Source organism: Pyrus communis, chromosome 6 (genome assembly GCF_963583255.1).
Source record: "Pyrus communis chromosome 6, drPyrComm1.1, whole genome shotgun sequence".
NCBI lineage: Eukaryota > Viridiplantae > Streptophyta > Magnoliopsida > Rosales > Rosaceae > Pyrus > Pyrus communis.
The window spans coordinates 14697035-14715327 of NC_084808.1; the positions used below are offsets into that span (position 1 = coordinate 14697035).

An 18293-nucleotide genomic window follows, 5' to 3' on the forward strand; every position below is an offset into this window, starting at 1 on the left:
GAAAATGCAAGAATATGGAGTGGGTCCTCCCACCTAGTTGAAAACCCGGGACTTTGGGGAAGAACTCAAACAAAGTACCAAAATTCAACCCAGATAACGTGGCTTACACATGAAACCCATTTCAGTTGTAATTTTATTTTCATACCCCAAAACGAAAACATAGAAAAAGTTTCAGTTTTTTTCCACCCACGCCCACCATTTCCTTCTTTCTTTCTTCAATGGTTGCCTAAAACACTCGGGCCATTTTTGTTTAAAAAAAAAAAGAAGAGGATTCGGAACCTAGTGTTGTGTGAGACGTGTGAGACGTGTGAGACGCGTGAGAGCATTAGTGGCGGTGGTGGTGGCTCTTGCTTGTCTCTGCTTTTCCATGTGCTTAGTTGGTTATCCTTTCACCTTTTAGACCCGAAACCGGGAACGCAGCTAGTTGGAGAGAAAGACGCTATCGCCACTAGTTACTTATGTGTTGCAAAAAAGCTGCTCTTTTTATCAGTCCTTTTGGGTGTTCGCTAATCTGTACGCATTTGATTTCTGTGCTGCTCGGTTCTCCTCGGATCCAATTCATCAGGTAAGAGAAAAAAATTGGTCTTGTAGTTTTTTTATTGTATATTTTATCAATGGGTTGAACTTTTTCTTGGAGGTGTCAGGAGTCGGTCAATTATGTTGTATGGCCACTTTGTGACTTTTTTATTTTAATAATAGGCAACTTTTGAGGCTTTAATTGTGATTTTTGTAATATTATTTTTAATTTCCTTTCTGGGTTTTGTTTGTATGGAGGTAAGATGTGTAAAGATTGAATCTTTCTTTAGTCTTCTGTCTTCTTCCTCCTCAGTTCTTAGAGAAAGTGTACTGTTCTGGGCAGAGATAAAAAGAAATTAAACTATGAACAGCTGCAAATCAGGAGTTAAGTATTTTTGTTTTGACTGAATTAGAAGGTAAATTGTTTGGGTTGGTGAGATTAAGTAGGTGGTAATTTTTGCTTTTTGTATTTCCATATGAGGTGTTTCTTGCTTTTTTACTGCTTTGGATTAGGGAGAAAGTTTAAAACTTTTGAAGATATTTGCATTTGGTGTTGATTGCATAACAAATAAATAAATAAAAATCTCCAAGCTTATTTTCTAAGATTGTGCTGGAGCCTTATGCTTCAAACTTCAGATTATGAAAACAATATCCCATCCCAAGCATGGTATTTGGCAACTTCGTTCAATTTCTGGATTTATTTCCAAAGTTTCTGAGTTGATGGTAATTTGCTTGATATGCAGATATATTGGCTTTTGAAAATCTTCCGAATTTCCAAGTGATTTCTTCTTACTTTTGCAAATTGATAGCTTATGCTTACCGCTTGTGTTTGTGTTCAGGTTTTCTTGTAAGATAAGACTTGGACCGAGAGCTGTTATATAGTGCGGTCCACCAACCAACCTATGTAATACAGTTCGGGGCAGAACATAGAGAAAGGTTTATCTGCCATTGATGTGTGCTATTTGATTGGGGTCGGCAGATGGATGATAAATTTGTAGATGCTCAGAAATACCACGCGGGACAAGAGGATTCATTGCATACAGTGAGCGAGGAGCGGGAATCATCAGGAGAAGGTACTTTAAATTCGACTGGCTCAAAATTGAAAAGGTTGATCACATGGGCAAATCCACAGCATGCACTAATTTCAAATGTTAAGCGTTCGCAAATTAGTAAATGTTGCATAAAAGGTTCCTTGTTTCAAAGTGTTATTAGCTTTGACTGTAGGATTCCAAGGCATATACTGAGCTTAGATGAAAAATTTCGTCGTAAATGCATGGAATTGATTCATATTAGTGCATTCAAAGTAGCTCGATGTAATTCAGCTGTGAAATCGACCTCTTCAAAGATCAGTGCTTTGCACGAGCGCTTGAATGTTGCTGAAATTAGAAGTGGAGATACATGTAGCTCTGCTAGATTCGTGATTGAATGTCCATTGGAAGCTGGAGGTGGGAGTGTAGTAATAAGCCCTTCTGGACAGTGGATTGTAGGTAGAGTTATGGGGAGCAAGAGTATGACAAACATATTAAAGAGCCCTTTGTTTCACCAATTTGGGCCCTTAGGTGGCAATGCAGACTTGAGAAGAATAGACTGCAATAATGACAAAGGCTCGATATGCTATGATTACACAGACTCACCTGGTGGATTTAGTTTCTCTTCATCACCGATGCTAGAAAAGGAAAAACCAATTAAGGGAAGCCATAAAAATGAATTTGATGCCGGCCACAAAAGACTTGCTTCTATCTGCAGCACAAACTCAGCGTCATCTGATCAATCTTCTGCTTCTGCTTTCGCCACTGTCTCTCAGGGAATGCTTCAATGCACTTGGAAGGGAGGGAATCCTCATTTTGTTTTCTCCACAGATGAACAAGGGGAGGTCTATGTAGCCAACTTGTGGAAAGTCGAGTCCGAAGAGGATAAGACTCTGGACTATATATATTTGTTTCATTCAGGAAAGGGTGGGCAAAAGGACCATGAGATTCGTGATACTGAGTCGCAACTTGTTGGTAAGATGAAAGTCAATAATTTGGTCTCCCTCTGCCCAAGCAATTCAAAGATCATGGAGACTGAATTTGTTTTGTTTGGTGGTGGTATTGAGATACAAGCTTCTAGCCATAACCTCAGGAAGAGCAAGGGGTTATCGAAAAAGGTGGTTGAGGCGTTCAGGACAACTCACTCATCCAAACAAAGAACCATCTCCAAATTGAGTGGACCGTGCTCCATGGTTGAAAATCCTTCTCAGGAGCCATGCCTTGATACAGGCAACAATCATGATGCTCTAGGTGTGCCCAACTTGTTAGAAGATCATCTCCCCCCAAATCTCGAATTGGCTTCCATTGTTGTGAAAGACCATCTCCCTGATGATCGAAAGGAGGAAGCTGGAGGTTGGGGTTTGAAATTTCTGAAGAAAGTTGGGAATAAGAAAATCAGTAACTCTGTGGAGGCTTCAGCACCTATCAAATGTTGTCGAAATAATAGTGATTTCTCTACCAGTATGGATGTCCTAGTCCCAGCAGGAATTCACGGTGGGCCAAGGACCAGAAATGGTGGTCCTTCAAGTCTTACTGAAAGATGGAGATCTGGTGGACAGTGTGACTGTGGAGGTTGGGATCTGGGGTGCCCGCTCACAGTACTCAAAACCAAATCAAGCAAAAAAGACATTTTGCCTCAATCTGACATTCCGGAGGAGTGCAAGTCGTTTGAATTAAACAGAATGGTACGCCAATCTCCTATCTCCTCACTTTCCCTTATTCCCCCCTTTTTGTTTATTACAATGTGAGATAGATAATTTATTGAGCTAGTATTAAAATTCCATTCATCCATATAAGTTGATAATTTTTGTGAATCTGGTGTTTAATCTGATAAGTTACTTTTCTGGTTCTAGTTGTCTTTCAGTTTCTCATGATAGACCTAATAATTTGAAAAGGTTATGCAATTTGAGAAAATGATATTGTTTTGAGCATAAGATAGATCCTGCGATATTGTATTTTGACTTGAAAAAGAAGAATGAAATGCTTTTATGAATTACATGATGGGAACTGAAACTTGGTATTTACTATTTCCGTGTGATGCTATGCCATTGCTATCTATGATCTCTTCGAAGCCACACCATGTTAGCTGATGGTGAAAAGATTTCCCGAACTTGTCACATACCAACATCTATTCATGCTATTTCTGTCCTACTTTTAACTTTTGAGCAACTATGTAATAATCTGAATTATGCATTAAGATGCTTATCTTTCATTTCAATTCTTCAGGGTTCAGAGCATGGTCCTTCTGCATGGAGGATGTTGAATGTCCATGATGGTTTGTATTTTGTTCATTTTCAACCATCTCTGTCAACTCTGCAGTCTTTCGCAATTGCAGTAGCGATTATCCATGCACAGAGTCCAGCCCTCCGACCCAAATGTACAGGCGTTTTAACTACCAAAGTCCAGGGTTTGAAAATTATGTAGTTTTTATAACTTTTACTTTACACAGCAGTCGGTAATTTACAATACAGATGTATTTAGGATTGAGATGATATCTATTAAGTTTTATGGTTTTCAGTTAGCGTGATATAGTGATATCAGACAGTTTTCTGATTCTAGGTTAGTTGGCATTGGTTGGGATTTAGTCCTTGGTTCTTAGGCCACAAACCCTTGTAATCTGCTCCTTTTTATTGAATGTACGAGGTTGTGATATTAATTGAAGTGATGGCAAGTCATCTTGAAGCCAATCTCAACTGGGATTTAATTTTGAATTTTCATTTTCCATATAACTTTGGTCTTAACATCCTTGCTCCGGTCACCACAGTTCGTTCAAGACCATCTTCTTACATGGAATGCATCATTCTGGTGCTCACAAAGTAAGTTTCTTTCATCTTTCTTCCTTCTGGTGCTTGTTTTCATCAGGACATGTTTTAGTTAAAGAGCTTGCATTTGACGTATCAGATTCTCGTGTAAAACAGTTTTTCACCCACTAGGTATGCATCATATACTCAAAACTAGTTGTCTCACTTTAAATGTAGAAAGTGATAGAGATTGAAACAAAAAAATCTCATAGCCCTCTTCAAAATCACTAGTTAAAAGCGAAAAACACGCCGATTAGCTCTAACCATGGACCAGGCCGCTAATGGTGATTTGGTTTGTAGTGTTATACATAGAAGCAGGTCAAGAATTCTGGATTGCTGTGATGTCTGGATTGTTGATCATGCTACGAGTTTAGTAGCGTGGTTATTAATCTATCATATGCGTTTAGATTATGGTTTATATTTAATGACTAGAAATTTCCGTGAGACATTTTTTCCTCTACGGTATTGTAATATTATTGCTGAGAAAATTCATTTTTCTGCAGTACTAGTGAGAAATCAGAAACAGGCATGATAGATTGTCATTGAACATAATCACTTACAGTGTTTGGTGACACTTCTCTTGATGTGTTTTAGATCGGCTGCCAGCTGATGATCATCAGATGCTTCAATCCATTGATTCAACATTGTTCATGAATTTTATGTTTACCAAACAGATGTATTGGAATAAGGGAAGGTTGCAGCCCTTGAAAATATTTTCAGGGTTTTCGGAGCCATAGCGGTGGTGCATTCATAGAACTCCAAGTACTGCTTCACTTTGTTTTGTTTCCAATTTTTGAAACAAAGTAAAAGTAGTTCTTTTTCAAAGACAATCAAAAGTGGTTCTTTTTTCCCAATGTCCTTCAAAAAAAAATAGAGTAAAATATAAGGGGCTAACTACATTTCCTTTGGAAAAAGCAACCTCAGAGATCTGAGTCCAACCGATGGAAATGCTCTAAATAGGGAAAGATTGGGATGTGTATATAAGGTCTATTTCACCATGCTTGGTAGTTATGCAAAGCTATTAGCAGATACAAGTTTTCTTAACAGTTAGATCATCTCAGGATGATCCTTTTGTCGACGGATGCTCCTATTACACTCGTAGTCTCTGAAGGATGAGAACCAACTATGTAGCATCTACATCGAGAATTCAAGTATTGTATACGTCATTAGTCCGATCCTTTGTAGGAACTACCCGTAATAACGAACTTGCAAAATGAATCTCTTTATCATAAAGAGATTCGTTGTTCTTTTTTTGGTTGGACCATTCACTGTTTTGAAGAAATGATATTTTTTTATACGAAAAAAAAGAGGATTAAGCTTAACTTTACAATAAACTAAAATGAAACGTTGGGTCCCCCCGCCACACACGCGCGCGATGTCCTCTGCAGAACAGGGAGGAGGAGGAGAAATAAGACCTTCCCAAAAGCCCATTTCTAAGAGAGGCCACGACAATGTTCAAGAGGCCCACGGCATATCTGGTATTTTAACAAAAGAGTATGGACCGAATGGTAATCTGACACAGTGTTACCCGGCAGACAACCCTACGCCGCTCTCTCTCTATATATACATCTCCTAAACCCTAATCGCTCTCTCAGTCCCGTTTCCGCAGCAGCCAAGATGTCGAAGCGAGGTTAGTTCTTCGCCGCCTTCTCTCTTCCACTTTTTGATAATCTCTCTTTGCTTAATTTTCTGTTTGGTTCCTAGGAAAATCTAGTCGATGCATTCAATTCAACGATTTGTATTTGTTTTTGTTTGCCATTAATCAATTTTAACTTCGTAGTTGCTGATTCTTGAGCTATCCTAGGAAAAATGAAATGTTTATTACTTCGATTGAACATTTTCGATGTTGATTTCCGTTGATATGCATCGGATTGGTCATTAAAATGTTACAAAATCCCAGTTTGGACTGATTATGGGTAAGATTGCTCTAAGTGAAATTTTATATTTTCCTGTGTGGCGAAACATATGAATAGAAGATAGAAAATGTGGGTATTTGATTATTTAATATGATATGGTTCTGATGTTGATATTTTTGGTTAGGGCGTGGAGGGTCCGCTGGAAACAAGTTTAGGATGTCACTGGGTCTTCCAGTGGCAGCCACTGTGAACTGTGCCGATAACACCGGAGCTAAGAATCTTTACATCATTTCCGTGAAGGGGATCAAGGGTCGTTTGAACAGGTTGCCATCTGCTTGCGTTGGTGACATGGTCATGGCCACTGTCAAGAAGGGAAAGCCTGACCTCAGGAAGAAGGTCCTGCCTGCTGTCATCGTGAGGCAGCGCAAGCCATGGCGCCGAAAGGATGGTGTTTTCATGTACTTTGAAGGTGAATATTATTTTCTTCAGTAATTTCTCATAATGTTTCTGATTTTATTTTTCTTGCTGGTTTGTTCTGTTGTTGGATCAAGTGATAGAAAAATTTACTTGGGATGCATACTATGTTTCTTTATCCGATCATAACAGTGGGTCTTGACATTGTGTTGCTGGTGATTATTCTTTGGATTTTACTGCATTTTAGAGCTCTTTGTTTGGTAGTTATTATCATTAAGTGTTGTCTGAATTCGTTATAACTAATTTTAATTTTGATGACTAATACGGAATCAGAAACTGTAACTCCGGTGGAGTTCTGTGTGAAGATGATTTGATGCTTCCTAATACCAGCTACATCGATGATTATTGTCTGTCCAATATTTTTTGAGTGGATTCTCTTCTGTATGGAATCTTGTCTTTCGCCATTCGATACATGTTTTTTATATTAGACATTTATTCTACCCTTGATGTTGCCCCATTGTACATTTGTGATCACTTATCAAGTTGAAATGCATATTTAGGATGACCAGACATAAGTCAAGTGTCCTATTTATGTGGTGATTGATGCTGTTACACTTCTGGAAAAGTAATAGTGCCCATTGATGCAGGCGTGCTTGCATTTATGCTCACATTTGCTCCATTTTGGCACCACATAATTTGATTAAGTATAGCGTAGTATTATTGTCCTACATCTTGTATTGTGCGTGGGAATGTTTGTTTAGTTCCATTAATGTTTTAAAATATTAGATAACCAGACAGAAGTCAAGTATCCTCTTTAAATGGTGGCTGATACTGTTACACGTTTGGAAAATTGGAAGTGCTCAGCATTACAGCTCTACCTTGCTTTACATGTTCACATCTGTTACATCTGGTCCCTAATTTTGCCATTGAAATTGATTAATGTTTGTAGAACTTGACCGGTAATAGTGTAGTATGGTTATCATACATATTGTGTGCATGGAATTGTTTGTTGGTGAGTCCCAATAGCTTTTAATCATAGCTATTAGATAACCAGACAGAAGTCAAGTATCCTCTTTATTTGGTAGTTGATGCTGTTACACGTCTGGAAAATTGAAAGTGCCCATCGTTACAGGTGTACCTTGCTTTACATGCTCACATCTGTTACATCTGGTCCCTACATATCTGTTCATGTGAATGCACATTTAGTTAGCTTCTTTGTAGTTTTTTTAACTGCTGATAATGTTTATAAAACACTCTCGTGTGCATTTCATTGTCTACCACGGTGTCTTACTGAAACTGTTTGCTTTATCTGCAGATAATGCTGGTGTTATTGTGAATCCGAAGGGAGAAATGAAAGGTACATCCCAAATCATAAAGTTATAAAGTTTGTAACCCTTAGATAGGTTAATTTAGTCGCCTTTTCTTATTGATTGCTCTTTGTGTTTGTTTAGGGTCTGCTATTACGGGTCCGATCGGAAAGGAGTGTGCTGATCTCTGGCCTAGGATTGCAAGTGCTGCTAATGCCATCGTCTGAATGTTACTCTCTGGGCTTTTGAATAGGACAGATATATGATGAGTTGTGGTTGTTTTTGTTATTAGAAGGCAGGTTTTTCCTGAAATTTGACTAAATTTTGTTTCATCTTGTCGAAGTGTTGTGCAAACTTAAATGGATGTTGTTTTGTTCTAGATATTACTATTATGCTTAATTTTCGGAGTTTAGAAATTGGATTGTGTTCTTCCAAATTCCATTTTTCGTTCAAATTCAAGTGTGAATTATGTTCTTACAACTAAATTCCTCCTTTTTGTTTTTTAAATAAATGATTATTTATGCTTATGAGAAAGGGGTGAGCGAAGTTTTACAATGGTAAAAATTGATTCCAGGACCTCGTTTATTTATTATATTGGCTGTATTATTAGTATTTATTTTGGGAACTGTTATTAGCATTTTAAAAAATTCATTTTACATTTTTTACAAATGTATTTTTATTTCTAACTATAGAAAGTTTTGAATGTCAAATAAGATTTTTGGAGTGATAATAATAATTTTTTTAATTTTTGTATGGGGCTTAAAAGTCACTCTATACAAGATCTAAACAGCCATTGATTTTTTTTATTAAAAAGTAAGTGGGAAAAGAGGATTGAGGGATGAGTTTAGCAGCATTCTAAATTTGAGTCTCAACCTCAGGCTAGTGTATTAAAATAATAACCTTGCTAAATGTTAATAATTTCGTAAAATCATTTAAGTCCAAGCGAATATATAACTTAATAATTATTGAAATAAAAGAAATAGCACATGAAAATTTATAATACATATTAAAGAACTTTTTAAGGCGATATTAGCTCCTCCAAGTAGGACTGCAAAACATGGATTATTATGGAGTAGAAATTTTTAGTTTGTACGGTTAGACAGTGAGGGGAAAAGTTAGCCTAATTTCAGATATTTGGAAATATTTTTGGTTAAGCGCTCTAACAAAAACGATTTAATCAACGGAGTTTTAACGAAAAACCCACGGTGTTGTTTACTTTAACGAAAAATTATATTTTTACACTAAAAAGTCAATTATGGTACTATTCACTTTACCTTTTATTTTGTCTTTATCATTAAAATTCAAAGTTTTAAGCTTTTTTCATTAGTTTCCTATTGAAGTCATCATAGTGGCTTGGATGCCAAGAAAAGTATATGGAGTAGAAGTTGATGCAATCTCAGGACAATATATTAGTATTTTTCTTTTTTCATAACAAATGCAGGTATTTGACCGAAGAAAAAAAGAAAAATTATCCATACATTTAGTACATGATCATACAGGAATAAAAGAATTTTCTACTTGTTTGATCAAGAAGAGGTAGCACACGGAAGAGCATTAGGCACGCGAGTAATGGTGGGCTTCACGTTAGAACATTGAGGTAAGAGGCCTTTGTTTCCGCTGTAGGTGAGATCGATGTCAGACAATTCCACATTCTCACACAGTAAGGGCTGATTTAGTATTGATGTGCTTTGAAAAAAACTGTTTCTGCTGTGCTATGAGAATAAACGGCTGTCAAATAAAGCAGCAGAATGTTTGGTAAATTTTTTTGTAAAAGTGCTTTTGGAAAAAAAAAAGCAGTATGAAAATGTTTGGTAAACTTTTATGTAAAACAGCTGTGAATGTGTGAAATGACCAAAAAGGGTATAATACTAGATGTGCTATTAATTTAATTTTCTTAACAAATAAAGGTGAATTACTAAATATACTTTATTTTTAAAAGAAAAATATTTATAAACTTTATCTTAAATATTAATTAGTATGATAAACTACTTCAATTGAAATATTTAAGACTGAATAGCTAGGATTCATTAGTACAATATTGTTAATGTACTTGAAGGTAGTCTAATTAGATGCATTCATCAAACTTGCCGTTATTCTATTTCTTAATGCCTCTATCTCATGTGATCCTTCAACTTGATAATTTTAGTATTCTTCATCAACATCATCACTACTATCGTTGCCAATCAAACCCTAAGAATTGAAATTGCCAATGAACACCAATATACCTTACCCTTATTTGTTAAATGAACACATTTTCGGTGTAAACGGATTTGTTAACTCAAGTGAAACCGTTTGTATCATCACTCATGCAATGGATATGAAAAATTGTAAATAATCACTAACGTCGGATACAATCCCTCGCATTCTTTACTCATTTGTTCGTTCATCTTTCTAAATGGACAATGCAAAATCTCGCACCAGTTCATCTTTGGTTCGTACGTCAAGGTTTTCTAAAATACTACCACAAAGTTACTTATACAATGCAAGAACTGGAGGCTGTGAAGACAGTGATGGCTTTTTCTTTGCCAAGTAGCTTTCACAGAAGCAATTTTCATCTTAATTCGCATTCGAAGAGTAAAAATATGAAGATTCTGAAGGATAACCAAATTCCTGATTGTTCGAAAATAACATGGGCAGTAATAGATTTTGATGGAGAAGCAAACAAAGAAGAAAACAAATAACACGAAAACTAGCAAAATATGTGTATTCTTTGCCTGCTTACTCATTCATCACCACTACCATCCTCATCTTGGTTGTCCTCATCTTTCTCCTTGCTTTCGCGACGATGATTCTTCCAATTTCCTCTTCTTCTTCACTTCTTTTGTTTTCGACGTTCCCGCTTTTTTTCCTACATTCTTTCCTCCACTTATTCCTGCATTCTTCGTCGCATTCTTTCTTTCATTCTTTCCTGCACCCTTCTAGGGATTCTTCGGCCTTAGGTCTGCACGCATCCAAATCAACCAAATTGAACGAATTTGCTTTCAAAAAACCAAAGAAAAATCAATCATATGCGCATTTCAAATCCATACAAAAAACCAGCGAGTTAGGCATTTCATCAAACACCTCACGGGCACAACTTTTGACATATACCAATGAAAACTGAAAAAGCGATTGAAGGATCTCATGATAACAAATAGAGCAACACCATCGTTGCCAATCAAACCTTAAGAACTGAAATTGCTTCATGGATCTCATGATAATAACCTTAATTCAAACCCCAAAACTAAAATTTAGAGAATTAATTCAAACCCCAAAACTGAAAAATTAGAACATTAATTCAAACACCAAAACTGAAATTCCCACAACGATGGAAGAGAGAGAGAGAGAGAGAGAGAGAGAGAGAGAGAGAGAGTTATGTTTACCTAATCAATGAGATCGAGCTTGTTCGTTGGGTGCCACACAAAACCCTGTTTTAGAAAACCCCAAAAAAATGGGTTCATCATCAGAGAGCAGCCAAACCCTAACCTAAAAATTAAATTAATTAATTATAGCAAAAATTGAAAGCTAATCGGGTACCTGGTACCTGGAAGGCGACGACGGTGTGGCGCTGAGATAGACGGAGAGAAAGGAAAATGAGGAGGAGGAAGAGGTGCAGCGGCAGGAGGGAAGAGAGGCGTGCAGAGTGTTTTGTGAGAGAGAAAGAGAGAGTGCAAAGTGTAGGAATCAGGAGAAGGAGAAAGGAGGGGCAGCAGTATTGGAAAATTGAAAAAAAATTCATTAACTTGGTACTGTAGCTCGGTGTTTTGGATAATAAGCGGCTTCTTGAAGCTGCAAAATGCAGCTTCCACTTTTTGGCTTTTTTTTTTCATGTGAAACTTTGAAATAAAGCTGTTTTGGGATGTTTACCAAACACCAAAACCCCTACCAGCTTTTTTCATCCCAGCTTTTTTTTTAATCACCTCAATCCCAAATTGCACCTAAACCCTTGCTGCATACAACTTGGATTGCAAGTGATGTGGCAAATGAGCCCTTAATGTTCTTGAACTATGGGGGTGGACACTAATGCATAGATTCAAGGCAGCAGCAGTTCTAAACCATGGGATCATACAGCAGTAAACAACGGATTAAGGCTCCGATGGCTTGGCGCAACAATGAGTTCAATTTTTGTGTTTTTTCTTTTTTTTTTCAACAACAAAACCTTAATATGTTGGAAATTTTGAGTAGAAATTTCTTTGTCCCACATTGGCCATTCCCAAAGGATTTCCTCATTTTATAAGGCTTTGTCCCTTATAAAAAGCAATTGAAGTGATAGGCTTTGGAGACTAAAATTGGGCTCACCCTTGGGGTTGGACTTTAGGATGTACTAATTAATTGATAATTAATATATAATCAATTATCAAAAGATGCCCTTGGGCTCTAATAATTAAATTAATTAATTATTTTCGGATTTAAGTAATTACTTTTAATTAATTAATTAATTATTTTTGCCAATAGACTCATCTTTTCAGATGAAGTTTGAAGTGTGAAAAAACGCAGAAAGAAAACACTCCTCTGAGAAGATGTCTCCCAACAGATGCATTCCTTCCTCATACCTGTTGCGAACAGGCATAATCATATTATATATACATCCATCTGCATGGCATTTAGAACACAGAAAATACAATTCTTCTTCTATAATCCAAAACATCCTTACTAAGAGAACCACATAGAAATTCGCCAGAAGCCAAGTTTTGTCGTGTTGGAATTCTGACTTGATCGTTGAATCCTGGTGAAGCAGACGTTCGTAGAACTACAAGCACTGAATATGGACGAAATTTCTGTTTCAAGGACATTGCAGTACGCAAACCTCGATCTTTAATATTTCTGTTCAATATTATTTCATTGTTCATACACTGTTAATTTCCTATTTGCATTTATTATTTATTAGCATATATAATTTTATCACAGATTGTTGACATATATCCAACATAATCTAGGTACAAAGACAAAACAAACCACAACCGAACTGATATCCAGCGACTGAAAAACAAGTTGATACCATCAAGAACAGATCAACCCCGAATAACTGAATCTGTTTTGATACCAAGTTGAATATCAGAGTGTGGAACAAACAAAACTACAAAATAATAAGAATATTGTTAATAGACAAGAATGCTAGAATGACTACAAAACCCTAAAATGCTACATCGTAACTAAATTATTATATCTAAATAACAAAACTCTCTATTTATAATAAACTAACCCTAGTCCCCAATAAGCAAGAAACGAAAACCTAATTCAAATGGGCTAAGCCCAATCCAAACAGTAAATAAATAACTATTTTCCTACAAGCACTAGCTGCAATTTGACGAAAGATGGAGGGATGCATGGATTTTCGACATTGATGATACGCTACTTTTGACAATGCCTTGCTACAAGAAACGAAATTTTGGGTAAGACATTGTATGTTTGATTCAAAACTACGAGATCATATACTAATTTTCAGGCGTAGTAATTTTGTAAAGCAATTTCTTTTTGGGTGAGAAGTTGAACCTGACTTCTTTGGAGGAATGGATGAGTCGTGGAAATGCGCTTGCTTTAGAGAACTCGCTCAAACTATTCAATGAGATGAAAGGCAGAGAGCTGCAGATCATTTTGATTTCTTCAGGGAGGGAGCTTCTAAGATCAGCCAGATAACCGTGTTATTGTTGGCCTGGTATTATGGTTGGACAAGCCTTATACTGAGGTCAGTTCTCTCTCTCTCTCTCTCTCTCTCTCTCTCTCTCTCTCTCTCTCTCTCTCTCTCTCTCTCTCTCTCTCTCTCTCTCTCTCTCTCTTCAACCCATTGCGTTTTAAGTTTAAACCTCTCCTTTTTTTCTTTTAGTGTAACTTAGAATAATAATATCGTTTGTAATAAAAAATGTTGGCTATTATGGATGGACAAGTTTCTTGAATAGAGACTTCTGTGTCAAGGTACTAGTCTGCTCAAGACATTAATACGTGTCTTCTCAGAGGACGGCGACAAATTTCTTGGGTAGGGACATCCTGTTGGAATGATTTTTTCCTATATAAAGAAAACCATTGAATTGGTGGAGAAAGAATTCGAAGCGATGGATGAAACGTTAGTATTTTTTTTTAGTACATTGATATTAGTATTTTTTTTTAATACATTGATATTTTTATACTAAGAAAATAGGAAATTCGGCTAAGTCACACAATGAACAACCTAATTTGGTATCGAATTTGTTATCTACGATATTTGGACCTAAGACCTCTCACTTTTAAGTGAAGAAGAATACTAACAGACCGTAGTACTGAGTGGCAACGTTAGTTAACTTTGAATAATTGCCAATTTGAATTCAAATGGCAGTTATTTATCCCACCACTTGGTGGAGAAGGTTGTGTCTGATATGCAAATTAAGTCTTTGATCAATTTTATGGATTAATCCTATGATTAATATATTGCAACTCTTGATAAAGATTTGTGACCTATTATTAATATTGCAAATTGGTTCAAAGGCTGTATTCTGCAGATTTCGACCAACCCAATTTCTCTCTCTTTGTGCATAATTCAAAGCCTCCTCCATTGTTGTACAAAAGCTCTAGACACTAAAAGCTGCAATATTAGTCTCTAGTTAAATCTTGAGTGTTATTATCTAGTTCTTTTGAGTGTTTAGTGTTTGTCTTAGGAGTGTGCAAAACTTTGAGAAACAACAAGCGTAAGCCCCACTTTAGTATATCCACAATACTTATTCGCATATCCCTTTGTACACTGAATGTAAGAACGAATAGTCTGAGAGATAGCATATATGAATAGTCTGAAAGCGTATTTATACGTGCCTTGGGGTCACCCCTTACAGGGATGGACATCTTTTTATATAGATGTCTAGCATCTAATTTGCTTTCACTTGTTTTTGTTGTTAGGGGTGTTGAAGAACTGGGAGGAGTGCAAAATTACAAGACTACTGTGACAAAGCAACTGATCGATGATGTTACACCATTTGAGGCTTTGTAGGAGACCAATTCAGCAGCATCAATGGACTTCCCAGTGCCAAATGGACATTCAAACCCCGAAACCCAATATACTACATTTTTTGAAAAATTACGGCATTTCACTTTTAATACCTTGAATTTTATTGCATTTGCTTCCAATTCAATTTCTTTTAAGTGAAGAACTATGAATGAAAAGTTGCAATTATGATCATTATTTCATCATTTGTTAAACCGTGAAGGATCATCCATCGATTATTACAGTTCCAACATCTCAAACGTAAACTAGATACATTACATGCATACATATACATCATTTTGGTACACAGCTTCCATTTTCTTCTACCCCATCTTGGCCCTACCGGCGGTATTCATCTTAGCGCAATAATCGAACAAGCTTCCATCGAAGCAGCGTCTAACGGCTTCTTTCGACAGCAAACCCTCCTCGTCCCTAGCAAGCACATACAATAGCCCCCATTCCAGCTTACTTGGGATCCTGCCAAAATCAGGCTCACGAGTTAGCTAAGTGAAGAACAAAAACTACTTACTCGTATCAATATTATATTTGAAATGTAGCATACTACGGACCAAGAATGCTTACCATCCAAAGAAATCAAGGGCAACTCTGTTCCCCTCGGTCATGGCCCAAAGCTCTCCCAACGTGAACCTGTCAGGCACAGTATGGGCATACTTACTAAACATGTTCTCAAAGTTGGCTGGGCTATACCTGGAAAATGATTGCACATAAATTCTAGTGATTTCTTTAGCAGCCAATATTGAAGATGGTTACTTTGTCGCATTTTAACTTATAATTACTTACCTTCCTTCTGTGTCATATGTCCCGGAATCGCTACCATGCTTTGCCTTGTGAATGTTGTAGATGTATATGGGAAAGAAGGGAGAAGGAATCCACCCCTGTGATGAAAATTACAAATTCAAGATATACAATGCACTTTTAATTAGTCACGCTTTTTCACTTCAATTAGCTTTCTTCTCTACCACATTTACGCTCACTTCTACCACAGTTACGCTCACTTCTACCACATGATATGGCAGTTAATAAGTGCTTTACATCATTACAACATCACGTGGTGTTTGGTCTAAAAGTGGGAGCACTATATTCAACCAACTATCGAGAAATTGTCTTTTTTTTTTGTGACGGTACCTGAGCACCATATTACAACATCACGTTGTGTTTACTCTTAGACTGGCTGTTAGTAACTAATTAATGGGCTCTTAAATAATTACGGTCCCTCTCTTATGAAAAAGTGTGAGAACAGTATGCAACTTACAGGCAGAGTGGGATAACTCATAGCCCCATTGATGAGAACAGCCATAAAAACGGCGACGATTGGGTTGAAACCTATGGCCCGACATCCTGATTAAAGGGAAAAGAATAGAGCACGCATGAAAAGCGACATTAACTCCACTACAAGGTTGCCTGAGGTTGAATATGTACAGTTAATTAAGTAAAGGTACGTTGAAGCCAGCAAGATTTACCGGTAAAAGTTTCCCACGGATAGACGATGCCATTGTCGTCCTGGTCGAAAAACGCAATATGCTGCTGAAGAACACTCATGTTACGGTGCTGATGGCCACCTGTTCCTGTTGGATGGTTTGTGTCTGGAGCAACCAATGCTCTGGGCATATCTGAAATTGGGGGTGTGTCCAAGATAAAATAAAAAAATGAATTAGTGTCCTGAAAGGCTGTATTAGCATTTTATTTTCTTTCTAACCTACCTGAGCATGTTACAATTTCCAGAAATTAGATAAAAGTTGTTGGGTTTCAATTGGGTACATACTTGTTCAATTTAGTGCAGAAATTCTTAATTAATCCTGTTATATTTTGATGTAATATTATTAATTAAGAAATTCAAAATTAATCTTGTAGAAATTAAAAATCAAAACTATACAAGCAGTGTCTTGCTTTTGAACCCCACAAAATAAATTTGGCCAAGTTGTCAAGAGCAGTGTGCATCGAAGTTTGAATCCCCTCTCAATGATTCTAGTGCAATTACTCTATCGTTCGTCAAATTGAGAGAGAGAGAGAGAGAGAGAGAGAGAGAGAGAGAGAGAGAGTAACAGAAATGAATTGAAACTGGTCTCACATACATGGTTTAGGAAGTTTGGTTTCCAAGTCACTCCTGACTCTCCTCTCTATAGTCACAGGTGCATATGGAGCTTCTGTTGCCAATGCTTCATTCTCCATCACAGCACTCGCAGCCATAATTGATAAGGTTTTCTGTGATCTTCTCTGACCTCTCTCTGTCTCTCCGTCTCTCTCTCTATAGCATAAATAAGGGGGTGGTGCAGAAATATAGGAAACAATCTAGTTGATGTATATTTTGGTTATAAAGAGCGGTGGTAGAGAGAGAACTAACATAGGAAAGGAAAATAAGAAAGAAAAGTCGTCCTCCCAGACCCCCAGCCAGCTAGTATTAGGTTCTGCGTGGCAAGAAATGCAAACACCACCTTATTTTGGGGAGCAAGATGTGGCGCGATGTGAGAAATGCATGCAAATCTTGTATCACGCCCTTCTTGCACGTGGCCACACCATGCACGTAATTATTGTTGGATAGTGGTCAAATTAGGCTAGGAAACAAAACAATAGTGATGAGGGAACATCATGATGAGGATTATGTTTCCTTGTTTTGTGGCTTGTTTTGTGGCTTAAATTGCTCCATGTTTTGTGGCTTTTTCAAAGCCATAATTATTTGGCATAAGAAGGGGCACGGGTGAAGAGAGAGTTGTAGAGGGATGAAGAGATGTAAAGCATCCAAAGAGATGGTGAGAGCATTTGGCTCTACCATGGGTAAGGGTGAGAGAAATCAAGAGAGTTAGAGTGAAAGATCTCTTGTGAAAGAACTCTTGGGGTAGAGTGAGGCTCTTGGGAAAATTCTGTGACTGGGTGTACAAGGGATATGAGATTTGGTTATGTCGATTTAACTCACGTGTAACTTGTACTGTTTTTCTCATAGTGAAGAGCAATATCTCTCCGAGGACGTAGGCAGGTTTTTGCCGAACCTCGTAAATTTCTCGGTGTCTTTATTTCTTGTATTTTATTTTGTTCAACTGTGTGTGATTTTGGTGAGGTTGTAATCTGAATCTCGGTTCCGCACTAACGAACGGGCCAAGGCACAACAATTGGTATCAGAGCATCGTTGGAGGCTTTGGTTCGTGGGAGGTCCAGATTTGTTGTTCACCATGGAATTTTCAGTTGAGCAGTTTAAAGGGATAGGCGGTTTTGCTCTTGATAAAGGAGAGTAATGGAAGCCTGAAGAAATGGAAGCCGTGTTTAGGGATGGTTGGATCAACTGCGAAAGTTGATGTTGAGGAAGAAGACAAAGTCCTCTTTCTTCTTACCTCACTTTCAGATTTGTACGAGAACCTTGTGAAACTTTACTGCAAGGAAAGAAACAATAAGTTTGGAGCAGGTGCAAGCTTCTTTGGTGTGGAATGATA

General features: G+C 37.2%; 3 protein-coding genes across 4 annotated transcripts; 2 read left to right on the plus strand and 1 right to left on the minus strand.

Annotated features, from left to right (window-relative positions):
• The first annotated feature begins 96 nt into the window (after positions 1-96).
• LOC137737731 (uncharacterized) lies at positions 97-4269 on the plus strand. 2 transcript variants are annotated; one of them, XM_068477281.1, is made up of 3 exons: positions 97-565; positions 1356-3229; positions 3771-4269. In XM_068477281.1, the coding sequence occupies exons 2-3, from the start codon at positions 1496-1498 to the stop codon at positions 3966-3968; spliced, it is 1932 nt and encodes a 643-aa protein (XP_068333382.1). In that variant the 5' UTR covers positions 97-565; positions 1356-1495; the 3' UTR covers positions 3969-4269. The 2 variants fall into 2 exon arrangements, with proteins under 2 accessions (XP_068333382.1, XP_068333383.1); XM_068477282.1 differs by lacking the exon at positions 97-565 and adding an exon at positions 710-1183.
• A 1597-nt stretch (positions 4270-5866) lies between these two features.
• LOC137737668 (large ribosomal subunit protein uL14x/uL14z/uL14y) lies at positions 5867-8333 on the plus strand. Its single transcript, XM_068477210.1, has 4 exons — positions 5867-5975; positions 6386-6670; positions 7931-7972; positions 8067-8333. The coding sequence occupies exons 1-4, from the start codon at positions 5963-5965 to the stop codon at positions 8147-8149; spliced, it is 423 nt and encodes a 140-aa protein (XP_068333311.1). The 5' UTR covers positions 5867-5962; the 3' UTR covers positions 8150-8333.
• A 6840-nt stretch (positions 8334-15173) lies between these two features.
• On the minus strand, positions 15174-17058 carry LOC137736538 (peroxygenase-like). The gene is made up of 6 exons (XM_068475791.1): positions 16944-17058; positions 16332-16481; positions 16124-16209; positions 15652-15746; positions 15433-15558; positions 15174-15327 (listed from the first exon to the last, which is right to left on the minus strand). Exons 1-6 carry the CDS (start codon positions 17056-17058, stop codon positions 15174-15176), a joined length of 726 nt encoding a protein of 241 aa, XP_068331892.1.
• Positions 17059-18293: the final 1235 nt, after the last annotated feature.

What these genes read in the sequence shown, in the direction of transcription:
- LOC137737731 (XM_068477281.1), top strand. Translation starts at nt 1,496, where the DNA reads ATGGATGATAAATTTGTAGATGCTCAGAAATACCACGCGGGACAAGAG. An exon ending in CGTTTGAATTAAACAGAATG is followed by an intron (nt 3,230 to 3,770) that starts GTACGCCAATCT and finishes TCAATTCTTCAG; the next exon opens with GGTTCAGAGCATGGTCCTTC.
- LOC137737668 (XM_068477210.1), top strand. An exon ending in TGTTTTCATGTACTTTGAAG is followed by an intron (nt 6,671 to 7,930) that starts GTGAATATTATT and finishes CTTTATCTGCAG; the next exon opens with ATAATGCTGGTGTTATTGTG. An exon ending in TCCGAAGGGAGAAATGAAAG is followed by an intron (nt 7,973 to 8,066) that starts GTACATCCCAAA and finishes GTGTTTGTTTAG; the next exon opens with GGTCTGCTATTACGGGTCCG.
- LOC137736538 (XM_068475791.1), bottom strand. Translation starts at nt 17,058, where the DNA reads ATGGCTGCGAGTGCTGTGATGGAGAATGAAGCATTGGCAACAGAAGCT. An exon ending in TGAGTTATCCCACTCTGCCT is followed by an intron (nt 15,747 to 16,123) that starts GTAAGTTGCATA and finishes TTTTCATCACAG; the next exon opens with GGGTGGATTCCTTCTCCCTT. An exon ending in GCCCTTGATTTCTTTGGATG is followed by an intron (nt 15,328 to 15,432) that starts GTAAGCATTCTT and finishes TGATTTTGGCAG; the next exon opens with GATCCCAAGTAAGCTGGAAT.